At 35.3% G+C, this 13,606-nt stretch overlaps 1 protein-coding gene across 1 annotated transcript in view; it reads left to right on the top strand.

Moving 5' to 3' along the window:
- LOC107717989 (kinesin-like protein KIF14) overlaps positions 1-13,606 on the top strand; it is a 26,106-nt gene that overhangs the window by 8,716 nt on the left and 3,784 nt on the right. The window contains exons 12-24 of the mRNA XM_016524905.1: positions 1,606-1,669; positions 1,814-1,998; positions 3,237-3,339; positions 3,442-3,596; positions 4,032-4,179; positions 4,249-4,398; positions 4,916-5,048; positions 5,145-5,238; positions 5,659-5,800; positions 9,961-10,064; positions 10,489-10,589; positions 12,308-12,541; positions 12,688-12,875. Of these exons, the coding sequence (XP_016380391.1) occupies positions 1,606-1,669; positions 1,814-1,998; positions 3,237-3,339; positions 3,442-3,596; positions 4,032-4,179; positions 4,249-4,398; positions 4,916-5,048; positions 5,145-5,238; positions 5,659-5,800; positions 9,961-10,064; positions 10,489-10,589; positions 12,308-12,541; positions 12,688-12,875 (1,801 nt within the window). The remainder of the gene's footprint in view (positions 1-1,605; positions 1,670-1,813; positions 1,999-3,236; positions 3,340-3,441; positions 3,597-4,031; positions 4,180-4,248; positions 4,399-4,915; positions 5,049-5,144; positions 5,239-5,658; positions 5,801-9,960; positions 10,065-10,488; positions 10,590-12,307; positions 12,542-12,687; positions 12,876-13,606) is intronic.

Raw genomic sequence — 13,606 nt, 5'->3', positions numbered from 1 at the left:
AACTGAAACCAATGTTGGGTCTCTCATTCGACACAAAATCAAATGTTTCCGTATTCGCGATGTATTTGAATGCCAAAATATTATTTATTATGTAGCCTACTTCACTCGCGTTCCAATATCCACGTAAAACAAAATGTGTTTGGCATAACATCACGGTGGTACGGTGATAACGCTTAACGACACAGCGTTTACTACATATTTAAACTGAGCAGTGTGTTTTTCCATATGTTTGACTGACTGTATTTTATTATGATAATGAACAGGCTGCATTGTTAAGGTAGCAATGCTTAACTGTGTGCGCGCATGCGGCGCCGGCACAATCATTTGATTGTTTTCCTTCTAACAGTGGAAGCAACTACTCCTTTTAGTCCTAAAGATTATCGGAATTGTAAAAGGTTTGCTTTTATTTGGGCACATTCACAATAAAAACAAATCTTTGTACTTTTGTAAAATAGGCCTAAAGGAAAATAGGATGCCGCTTTCTGCCGTCTTGGTTTCCTTTTGCGCAGCACAAAAATTAACCGAAACCCTGCATATTAGGCTACTTGTTGCACAGTTTTTTTCGTTTTCTTAATTTATTATTTAAGGAAAAATATATTTCTCGTATAGGCCTATTTATTTGTTATATATATGGCCTTGCTTTATCAAGTTTTTCTCCGCTCGCAGAAGCGCTGCAGGTGTGTGTTGTGATATGAAGACCATGTGAATCCTCATGTTCTGTTGTTTGCTGCTTTTTCACATGTAAAATTAATCCCCGGGAAACAAATGTTAGTATTTTTAACTGGTCACAGACACTTATCCTTTCTAATTTAATTCGATTCTAATTTAAAATAATCTTGTCGGTTAACGGTTAATAATCGGTTAACAAGCGTCGGTTGGCGGTTAGGAGAAATAACCGAAATGAACATTCCTAAAGTGAACACAAGATATTGTGAATTTGAATCCTTTACCTTTATATGAACCACTGTAACAACAAACGCCAATATTTACAGAAATATTTACTAAAATCATAGAAGAGTTCAGGAGTAACCTGCCTCAAACAAAACTGTAACTTCTCCGATGTTTCTCATTCCTTTAAAGTGAAAACATTCGCGGCCCGTAGCCAGGTTTAGTTTGAGGTTAGGGAAGGTGGTTTTGGAATAGAAAAAGCCGAAAACGCATTTCCTGGCCATCACTGTGTAGTTTGCTGTGGTCGCAGCTCGCAGTAAATGAGATGTTAGAGGGTTGAAACATGTTTGGCTGTTCTCCCAGCCCATGACATCATACTGACATCAGTGGAAAGCTCTTCAGATGGAAAAGTAATTTTATTATAATTCCGATTAGTTTTATATTCTGTGATGAATACATGGGATATTTCATTTTGTTAGGTTGTTGAATTCTCTTGTATTGTTTTAAAACTGTTTTATTTTAAAATTAGATTATATACAAACCATATAATCATTTTAAATCGATTATATTTTATTGTAATATAAAACTTTGTCACATACTTGCAGTTAGTGTGTTAAAACGTTTTACACATAAAAGACTGAATAGTCCTTTGACGGATGTTTTTAAATTATGTACATATCAAGGTTTTACAATCTTTGTGCCATTCAATATGTGCAGAACTTGGAAAGAAAGACTGGAAGAGGCAGAGAGGAGGAAGCGTGAGGAAACCAAAGAGCTGCAGGTAATGATTCGCCCCACACTTGTAAATAACAGTCAGACTTCAGTGTGTGATGGATCGATGAGCTTTTCAAATGGCTGTCATGGCCATTTTCTTTCTCTTTCTGCTTCACTTTCTTCGTCTGTTTATTCGCTGTACTTCGTTCAGCGCGCCGGCGTCACCTTTAAAGTAGATAATCGGCTGCCTAACCTTGTGAACCTGAATGAGGATCCGCAGCTGTCAGAGATGCTGCTGTACATGATTAAAGAGGGCGAGACCAAGGTCGGCAAGCTCAAGTCTGAGTTGGCCCACGACATCCAGCTGTCTGGAGCTCTCATCGCCAATGAGCACTGGTGAGACGTCACGTCCACAGTCTACTACCACTCCATCATTTTTGATTTGTTTAAATCATCTTAAAAATGATTGGATTTGTACATTTAAAAAAAACAGTTGAGCCAGAAATGCTAGTTCTGTCATTATATACTCACCCTCATGTTGTTCCAAATCTGTATGAGTTTCTTTCTTCTGTTGAACACTAAACAAGATATTTTGAAGAATGTTGGTAACCAAACATTTGCTGGTAGCCATTGACTTCCATAGTATTTTTTTCCCCATGATATGGAAGTCAATGGCTACCGTCACCTGTTTGGTAGCCAACCTTCTTCAAAATATCTTCTTTTGTGTTCAGTAGAAGAAAAAAAATGTATACAGATTTGGAATGACATGAGGGTGAGTAAATGATGACAGAATCTGCATTTTTGGGTGAATTATCCCTTCAACTAAAACCAATAAAAATCATTTTCAGTAATTGAAATAGAACTGAAATAAAATATTAATATTAGATAAAATACCTAAGCTTAAAAAATTAAAGTAAGGCTTTGTCTTGGCACCTGACATAGAACTGAAATTGTTAAATTGAATTACTAAAATTACTTAAACTTAAATGAAGATATATATGACAAAAGCACATAACAAAATTACTTAATCGTAAACTAAAATATAAAAAGCACAAAATCTAAAAAATTATTAATTAATAATTAAGCAAATTAATATAAAAGCTCATTTAAAATATTAATAAATACTAAAAATATTATAAATACCGCTGTTCCAAGGAACACAAAAGAAGATGTTTTGAATAATGTGCTGGTCATTCTTTTCCATACAGTTACAGTGAATGAGAACCGAGTCTTTTAAGATTCAAAAATGACAAAATTGCCATAAAAATAAACATGCTTACATATTTGCTGACATATAGGAAATGTCTTTTAAAGTTATGGCAGATACACACACACACATATTTATTTTTTTCTTTTGTGTAAGTAAATTCAGAATAAAACACTTAAACTAAAAATTTTAATGCTAGTTCATTTAGGCATTACAACATTATAATGTACAGTATGAAAAATGGATATTCATTTTGAGAGTTGCTGATTTTGAAGATGACATTTTACAGTGTTTTACAGTAAATCATTAGTGCTTAAAATATTAACGATGACAAAAGTAATGTATATGTTGTGCACAAACAGTTAAAAATCTAATATCGATGAATACATTTTCCAATAAGTCTTATTGTTTTTCATTGCGTTTTCAGTGTCATCTCCAGTGTGAAAGGTACCGTCAGCATTAAACCGATGTCAAACGCCAAGACCTTCGTGAATGGACATCTTGTGTCTGAGTGCACCGTTCTCCACCACGTGAGTTCCTGCCGCGGCTCTGATTCCAAACTTCTGAAATGTTCTGAGAACCTCAACATAAATCATGAAACTGTTTATTTGTTTATTCACTTTTTATTTCAGGGAGACCGTGTGATTCTTGGAGGAGATCACTACTTTCGGTTCAACCACCCCACCGAGGTTCAGAGCGGGAAGCGAGCGTCCTGTTGGAACAGTGGAGATGGTCAGAAGGACTTTGAGTTCGCTAAAAACGAGCTGCTGTCGGCTCAGAGAGCTCAGTGAGTACAAGCCTTATATTTACCTCTACAGGAACTCATTTTACTTGGTTTCACGTGAAAGAACTGTAAAATTGCCCACCATTAATCAAAGAAAATGTTAATAAAGAAGGCCAAAACACATGTTGAGTGGTCCATTCTTAAAGGGTTAGTTCACCCAAAAATGAAAATTAGCATGTGTTTTACTCACCCTCGAAGCATCCTAGGTGTATATGACTTTCTTCTTTCAGACGAATCCAGTCGGAGTTATATTAAAAATTGTCCAGGCTATTCCAAGCTCTATCATTGCAGTCAGCAGGTGTTGCAGTTGAACAGTCCACAAGTCGTCAAATAAAGCACGCGCATTCATAATAAAACGTGCCGCAGACGGCTTCGGGGGATGAATAAAGGCCCCATTTTCATTTTTGGGTGAACTAACCCTTTAGTTTTTCTTCACAGACTTGAAGCAGAGATCGAGGCGGCTCGGTTGAAGGCCAAAGAGGAGATGATGCAGGGCATTCAGTTGGCTAAAGAGATGGCACAGAAAGAGCTGAGCGAGCAGAAGGGTCAGTACGAGGAGAGGATCAAAGTTCTGGAGCGAGAGCTGGTAAGCTGTTAGCAGACGTGTCTGTGTGTAGCATGTGCGACTCCAGCTAATCAAACGCTTGCTCAGGAGGAGGAGGGTGAATGCAAGAGAGAGCAGGAGCTGGATAAAAAGAGGGTCGTCAGCCAGGTAGAGCGACTGCAGACAGCAAAGAGTCTGCTGGAGCAGGAAGTCACCACCCATAAGAGACGTCTGCAGATGGAGGCCCAGGCTACTAGACAGGTACAGAACGACCAGTAAAAATTTAAATTTATGCTTTTCTCTTTCTTAAAGGGATAGTTCACCCTATTTAGTTAATTTAGCTATAGTTGTAGTATTTATGTTAATTTATTTATTTAGTTTTAGTTATTCAGTTAGTTACCTAATCTTAAGTTTTGTTAGTTGGCTATATTATTTATTTAGTTTTATAGTTATAATATTTATTCAGTTAGGGTTAATCATTTATTCAGTTACTTATTTGATTTAGTTTTAGTTAAGATATTTATTCTGAATATTTTCAGTTTATTTGTTCAGTTAGTTATGTTATTTATTTATTTTACTTTATATTATATTATATTACTTTATATTACTTTATAGTTATATTATTTCTGTATTATGTATTACTTTAGTTATAGTTATATTATTTAGTTAGTTTTTATTTATATTATTTAGTTTCTTTATTTAGCAAAGTTTATACAGAAGATGGCTTCATCATCTTTTAATTTGTGACTCATTCAGATTTTTATTTGTTTTTCTATAGGCGTTGGCAGATCATGATATCCGGCATGCTAGGATTGTAGAGGCGCTTGAAGCAGAGAAGAGGAAGATTGCAGAAGATCTTGCTCAGATTGAGAGAAAACGTGCTCTTAAAATGACCCAGACCCCTAAAACGGGTATATGCACACTTTAAATTGAAAAGACATGGGGTTTTCCATCAGTGATGTTCTTAACAGTGTGTTATTCACCATATTTTTGTTCAATGTTTGCAGCCTACCCACAGTGGGATGCCTTGAAGCTGTCTTTAATGATTGAAGAAGCAAACAAAATCAGTGCCAAACTCAGGAAACACACAGTCTTCAGCAGGTAGTTATTTAGTGGGTGTAATGGATTTAATGTTCCTGGATCAACATCTTTGTTAGTCTTAGAACAACATTGCTACAGTATTAACCAATCAGAATTTATTATTAGGAAAAATTGTATTAAAATAATTTAGTATAATGTAAATGTAATTTAAATAAATTATTAAATTAATAAATAAATAAAGTCATGGAAAAAGCTATAGCGAATATTTTTTTCCTCCTTTTTATTATGGAATGTTAGTCGGCTACAAATTGCTCTTTGTGAGTACAGCATTTATTAAAAAATATATAAAATCTTTATCCAGCAATCACTAATGACTGGAAAAGTGTGAATTTAGTCATTTTATTGATAAGTGAGTCATTTGAAATTCTTCTTGAAAAGTCTTCGGATGGAATCAGACGTGAATTTGTGTTTTCATAACAGACATGAGGCGACCGATAAAGAGAGCGAGGGTGGAGACACCCAACTGCAGGTCCAAGTTCAGAACACCAAACTGGGAATTTCAACCTTCTGGAGCCTGGAGAAGTTCCAGTGCAACTTGGCTGCCATGAGGGAGCTTGAGCAGGTGGCTTAATAAAAGATGTTCACCTAGTTAATAACTGTAAACCTGCTGCTTGAGCTACACAGTGGCATTTTTGTAGCAAAGTGCACAGTGTCCTAACCTTTTGACATCATATAGCGATAAATGATATACTCTTCAGTGTTAATCCAGGTTTTGTCTGTAACTAGATGCAACCACAACAAACAATGGGCGGCAAACATTTTTTTTTGTTTGGCTGATTTGGTTTCTGTTGTTGTAGCTGGGTAGTCATTGGTTTAAAGGGGTCATGACATGAGAAATCAAATTCGCCATGATCTTTTGGCATATACTAGGTCTTTGTACCATTAATACATCCTGCAAGTTTCATAGCTTAAAACGTCCTCCTCATTATAAACAAAGCATTTATTTAATCAAGCTCCAAAAACGGCTCGTTTTGGATCTGAGGTACAAGGTGACATCACCTGGGCACAAACATTTGCATAAAAATTGTCTCCAGAGCAGTCATCTTCTCACCATAGGCCCCGCCCACTGGCATCCAGTCGCTTAATGGCTGACTTAATCATGCTGAATGCAAGTGTTGCGTCGTGTCAAAAGCAAATAGAAATTACAATCACTGCCACTATCTTGTCTACACTGGATACAGTATACAGATGCGCATTCGCTTTCTGACACAATCCACTCGCTCGAGTTTGTCGTCAATAGGACAAATGGAGTGAAAGAATGTTCGCTTTGATGCGTTTGGTTTAAACAGATATCAGAAGGATCCCAGCGTAAGGAACAAGTGGATAGTTTATTTTTAATGACACCCCGGATTGTGTCAGAGGATTGATCGGAGCATTTTGCTTTGTATACGAGGCACAGTGTCATGGGAAGTTCACAAAGAAACATTTGTTGAAAGATACTAGATCTGACTGCAGCTGCCTCACAAACTGTAAGTAAATGATTTCATAATGCTTTGTCTGTTTTTTGTTGTTTTTTTAGTTTTTTTTGTCAAAACGTCAAAACACTCACATGCAATAGCAAGGGGGTGTTGATACTGTTTTTTATGCAATGACATTAGCCAATCATAACAGTGGCCGATTCTTGACAAGCCTTAAAGGACACGCCCCTTAAAACAGCTCTTCAGAGAGAGGGTCAGAATGAGGGTTGAAAATAATCATTTTTTTCCACATTTATTTGTTTTTTTGTGTGCAAAAAACTTTATTAACATTATAAGTAAACCCCAAGGAACATATTAAATAATAATAATAAAAAAATCCATGTCATGAGTCATGACCTCTTTAAAATCCTTGTTTTAGCGACATCATTTTTTTGTTTGTTGTTGTTTTTGTTTTTTTAAAATCTATTTTGTTTTTCGGTTGGTTAGGTGTTTTTTTGTTGTTGTTGTTTTTTTTTTGATAGGTTGGATTGAGTTTGGTTTGTTTTTGGGGGGTTTTAGTTGATTTGGTGTTTTGTTTTGGTGTAGCATCTGTTTTAACATTGTTTTGATTTATTTTATTTAGTGTTTTGTGTTGTTTTATTTAAGTTTTTTTTATTGTTTCGTGTTTACTGGTTTATTTATTTATGTATTTATTTGTTTTGTTTTTGTGTAGCATCTCACTTAACATTGTTTTATTTTATTTTTATTTTATTTAGTGTTTTATTGTTTTTTTAGTGTGTATTTGTTTTGTGTAGCATGTCACTTGACATTTGGGGTGGGCGATATACCGGTAGATACAATTAACCGGTTGAAATTTGTCAACTGGCAGAGATTTCTGGACTATCATCTTAAACCTTCTACACACTGCACGATTTTTGGCTGACAAAAGATTGGCATCGTGAAACAATCGTGGCAATTTCTGTGATTGTGGCTCCTAAACGGTGGCCCTGTGTCGTACAGTGAGAGAGGTTCAAAGATGACCGTTGTCATGGTCTTGCTACCAAAGATAGCCTACGATCATTTTCTGACAGTGTCAGAAATTCAGCATGATCATCGCACAGTGTGTTTGCTGCTACGACCTACATCCACTGACCAGCCAATAAAAATGCGACATGAAATGGCGTGTTGATCAATGCGACCCGGGGCAAAAACTTAAAACTGCTTACCTCAAACTCTTTTAACGTCCTCTTTCACAGCTTCCTTTTTTCAGCAAACATAAAAAGTACAACTGTTAAACTGTGCTTCGTCATGCACTAGCGCATGCTAATGATGTTTTATTCTTCAATAGTAACTTATATTCTGTGAGACTGTTTTTGAGGTCTGAGAGGTGCGCACAGGCCGCACACATGAATCCACTGCTCATAGAGCGAGTGAGTATTTTTGACACATACTTATAGCCAATGTGTCAAAATGCCTGTGATTGCAAGTATCCTCGTAAAATGGTCTTAAGTGAAAGTAAACAGCTGAGAAAGAAAACACACGCGTAACAGTATAATTGGATCTGGATGTTCGGTCTTAAAGTGACAGCAGTCTAATATTCCTGCTGTCTGTCATAAACAACAGAGAGAGAAAATTTCTCACTGCTCTTGACTAAATCACTTTTGTAACTTTAATAAGAAGAAATGTATATTTAATTTACACAGTGAAGAATATGCAGTGTTTTTGATTAATTTATGCAGTGTATGTAGTAGGGATGTCACAATTCTCAATATAATATTGAACCGTTTGGTACGACATCCAAGGTTCAATATACACTTGTGAATTGCGGTTTTTCATTTAAATAATTTCCGTGTGTTTTATTTCTCTCAGAATTGGCTGTGTGTGTGCCCGTGAGTTCACATGCTGAGATGAGGAAACGCTTCCCCACTTATAACGTGCATTTGAAAAAGTAACACACGCCTAGCATATCTTCCTTGTAATGACTTGCAATGATAAGTGTTTCTAAACCTGTTGTCCAACAGAAGAGAACATTATAACTTGTTTTTACTTCACAACATTAGTCGAGTGTTTGAAATAACTTCCTTTTGTGATCTGATGTGGTTTCTTGTCACAGAATGAGGCAGAAAATATATTATATACTGTAATAACGGCTATGTTGATTAGCAATGGCTTGCAAATATAACTTTATCATTATGAAAATACCCCAGATGGCTTGAAGAACACAAATAAACCATATATTGTCGCAGGTGAGCGTGACGTTTCATCATTAAAAACATTCAGTTATATCTTTTTTTTTTTTTAATTCACATTTTTTTATTCATTTTAGTTACAGCTATAGCAATGCCTTTATCCATATTAGGGATTTCCTGGAACGTCATCAGTTCTGTTAGTTCTGTGATGCATACGTGGTGTTTCTGTGCGAGGGCGCCCTCTGGTGTCCAGTATGAATGAAACGCGCATTTCATGTGTCTATAACCCTCAATAATGGTCAATCCATTCAATTTTGGGTAAAAATCTGAAAAATAATACCTCTCAAAAGAAATTTTAAGTAGACATAAAATAAACCACGCTTTTCCGGTGTACAGAAGTTTGCAAGAGTTTTTTGTTGTTAATTTGTTGCAAAAAAAAAACAAACCCTGATGTGCCATGCCATCAGAACCAAACTGAAAACCGTGGTTAAAAAACCGAGGTATGTATTTTTGCATCCCTAGTATGTAACATTTCTAATTTATTTATTGTAGTTTTTTGTCCTATTGCTTATAATTATTCTTATTTTATCACTGACTGTTTACTTGTCTTCAGTGAGCTTGTTTTTCTCTTTTTTTGGGTTTGTATTAGTTTTTCTGTGATATTGACACTAGTGACAAGAATTATGAGAATTCTATGGTTTCAAAGATTTTGATATCATAAAAACCTTATTAAAGGGAAAAATAACTATACCGTGATGTATATCGTTATCATGAAATAAAATTACTCATATCGTGATATAAGATTTTGGTCCTATCGCCCACCCCTACATGACATTAGAAAGATTTGTTTTTTGTCTTTATTTCATTATAGGTAGTGTTTAGCTTTGTTTTACTTTATTTTTGTGTAGCTCTTTACTTGACGTTGGAAACTTTGCGCCACACTTGATTTGAACAAAGTCCTGAGTATTTAACACAGAGCTTAGTTGTTTGAATGCAATAATATATGAGGCTATTTGAAGCCTGTTTATTTCCTTGTAATTACCCAGTAAAAGCAGGAAGCATGTAGTATTGGCAGTTGCTCTTATTATCGTAAAAGTATCTGCGGCTAAATCAAGTCTGATGTTTATTGGCTGTAGGGGGAGAGCACCTCTAAAGATGACGACGTGTTTTACGACCCTAATGATGAGTGGGAACCAGACCTATCTGCCTCTTCCTCAACCTCGTCTTTCTCTCGCAGAAGGTATTTGAATTTATTAGTCTTCTCATGGAGTCCATGATGCTGCTCTTTGGCTCTCTGTACTTCTGTGTTGAGGAACGAAAGAACAGAAGCATACTTTGTGCCCAACACTGGTTATTGTCTTCCACCACGGTGATATTTTTCCCTTTATAAACCAAGCCCTATGGAAACGAACATTCCTGCAGCATTTTTAACCCATTTTCTTTGCCTACAAGAGTATGTAACTACAGCCAGCTCATAGATATTCCTTAGCTTTTCACCTCTTGACTTCCTCTCTTGTCTTTCCGTCCTTGGGATGAGCAGTAAACTCAAAGTGTACATCATGTAACTATCTGTTTAGGAAGAAGAGTTATCTGACTGATAATGAGATATAGGATATAAGTTCAAATGTATCTGTATTTCTTATTTTCTGTTTCTTGTGGCTCAGGAGTAGAAGTTTGCTGAAGAGCAGGAGGATTTCTGGGCGTCTATATGAGATCCGAGTGCACCCCATTCAAAGCCTACACTGTGCTCCCTCACAGTCCACTGGTAAATTAGCCTTTATATTGTATGTATGTATATGTCTTTTTGACTCTTTGATTTTATCATCATTTAGATTAGTAGTTTTGAAGAGATAATTCACTCAAAAAGTACATTTCTGTCATAATTTACTAACTGTTCAAACCTGTACGATGTTTTTTCAATTTTTAGAAATCGTTCAGTATTTTTTGTCAATACAATGAAAGTCAATGGGGTCCAAACAATGTTGTTTTGGTCGCCATTGACTTTCACTCTATGGACAAAAGTAGTCTTCAAAATAACGTCTACGTAGGCAGCTCACTAGTTTTTGGAACATATTTGCAAACCAGTGTTTTTAACTAAAACTAATAAAAAATTGTTTTCAGTAATTGAAAAAAATTGAAATATTGAAATGCACTATAAATATTACATCAAAAACCGTGTAATCTCATTGGTTCAAAGGCCTGGTATGCATAGCTGTATGATAATTTTTGTTTAGTTTTGTTTTTGTGTAGCATCTCACTTTTGTTTTTATTTGGAGTTTTGTTTTTGTGTAACATCTCACTTGTTTTGTTTTTGTTTAGAGTTTTGTTTTTGTGTAGCATTCGCCTTTAAACATGAGCTCTGTCATATTCTGTGATTGTCTCTGAAGAGCGTGAGCCCTCACACATCACACGCGCTGTGTGTGAAGTACAGACTGTCAAGATGTCAACACATCTCACCGCTGTATGGCCAGATGAGACGCAAACTACGTTTTCTCGACTGGATAACCAGTCTCGCTAGTAAAGTTTTGATGTATGAAGACTGCAATCAAGGTAAAGACGAGACGATTGCGGTGGCGTACAGGAGTCGTACAGTACAGTAAGCATCAGCAGGCGGTTAGTTTAGGTTTTTTTGGCATCTCCATGTGGTCCTGCTCAGTATCGCAACTTGGCTTCTCTAAAATGTAAAAAAGCTATTTGCTGTTGCACTGTACACATACTATACAATTCAGATATATGTCAGATATATTTTTATGCATATGTGCTTATATGGGCTCCTTATATCATTTGGTTCTTTGGTGTCCTTTTGGAGTATCCTTTCTGAGTTTTGGAGTCCTTTTTTGGGAAGACATCTACATTTATCCTGAGAAAAGCTTGCAGAAAATACAGATTTTTGAGAATCACCCTTCAATCTTTTGGTTTACTTTGCTGAATATAGCAAATAATGAGAAAATAACCATTTGAAACAAGATAAATGGCCTATGCTTAATTTAATGAAGTGCGATTAATCACGATTAATCACAGAAAAAATATGTGATTAATCTGATTAAAAATGTTTAATCTATTGACAGCCCTAGTAGCATCTCACTTGTTTGTTTTTGTTTTTATTTTATTGTTTAGTTTTGTTTTATTCAAGGCTGAAATAAAATCTAAACATTAGTATAACTAATATATAACTTAAAGTAAAATTAGTACTACAATTAAAACTAAATACAGTACTACAATAAAAATAAATTAAATATATATAGAAATATAAAGAACAAAAAACAACAAAGTCACTAAAACTTAAACAAATTTAAATAAAAGTTGAAAATATAAAAATGAAAGCAAATTCAAAATATTAAATGCTGTAATAGTACATAAATAATACTGAAATAATAAATAATACTAGAATAACAGACTAGTTTTTTTTCAGCCTGCTTAAGAAATATGACTGCTTCCCCCCTTGAAAATATTAAGTAACTTTGATATTCTGTGTCTTTTTAGGGCTGATGAACAAGCCCCCCTCTCTGCACTCCAGCACTTCTGACTCCGCCCTCCCAACCATCTGCAAAGATCTGATTGGCTCTGCTGTGGCTCGTCTGCGGTCCTGCCAGTCGACAGTGGAGAAGAGCGAAAGCTTGGGTGACAAACTGACTCTAGACCTGCTGGCGATTCACCGTGCTGTGAAGTCCATCACAGACCTCTACGAGCACCTTGACGACGACAGTCAGGAGAACTGTAAGCATCAGCGTTTTTAACAAACCTAAATCAACAAAGCCATTCATCAGTGTCAATATTCAGCTCAATATGAATGCACAAGACCTGTGTCATCACAGCACTACACAAAGAGCCTCATTTTGTTCTGTTTGTGTGTATGTGAACAGTGTTTGTCTGTAGTACTGAAGCCCAGACTCATCTTGTGAAGGCCACGTCTGCTGTTGAAAGGGCTGTGTTCATTACCATGCACTGGGTGTCCAGCATTAAGACCAGCTCTGATTCAGTGTCTCAGAGAGCTGAGGAGCTCAAGACGGATGTCAAGAAAATTGGAGGCTACCTTCAGTTGCTCATTCAGGTGCTCATTACAGTTCATAGTCAATTAATAAAACGTCAGCTGCATTTGTGTTATTTAGCTCTGTAGGGGGATCATATGAAAAAAAATGCAATATCCTCATCAAAGAAATGTAATTATTATTTATTAGTGATGTTAATATTGTTTCTATAATTTAGATTAATTTAATATATATTAATATAATAATACTAATAATAATGAATGTATTTATCAACATTTTGATATTATATATATATTTTTTTCATTTGAACTGATTGAATGGTTTAAATTTGCCTGTATGTAGTAGTAAAATGCTTTTGTTAGTCAGTTGTATACCTTAATATTTCTTTGAACAAATAATTAATTAATAAACAAAATTAAAGAAATATTAAGGTATACAAGTGATTAACATATGCATTTTACTACTACGTACAGGCAAATTAAAACCACTCAATCAGCTTCTATCAAATAAATATATAATGAAATGGCTAAATGTTGGTAAATATAAATAATAATAATAAGCAGTAAAATGAATTTAATCAGTTGTATGCATTTCTTTGATTTAATTAAATTAATTAAAGGGGTGGTTGATTGCGATTTCACTTTTTTAACGTTATTTAGTGTGTAATGTTGCTGTTTGAGCATAAACAATATCTGCAAAGTTACAATGCTGAAAGTTCAATGCAAACGAAGATATCGTCTTTTAAAATTCTGGCAGTTTAATGCCTACAAAAACGGCTGGTAGGGACTACAAC

The sequence above is a fragment of the Sinocyclocheilus rhinocerous genome, unplaced genomic scaffold, assembly GCF_001515625.1.
Source record: "Sinocyclocheilus rhinocerous isolate Xijiao unplaced genomic scaffold, SAMN03320098_v1.1 scaffold2468, whole genome shotgun sequence".
NCBI lineage: Eukaryota > Metazoa > Chordata > Actinopteri > Cypriniformes > Cyprinidae > Sinocyclocheilus > Sinocyclocheilus rhinocerous.
This window is presented reverse-complemented; position numbering and strand designations above follow the sequence as displayed.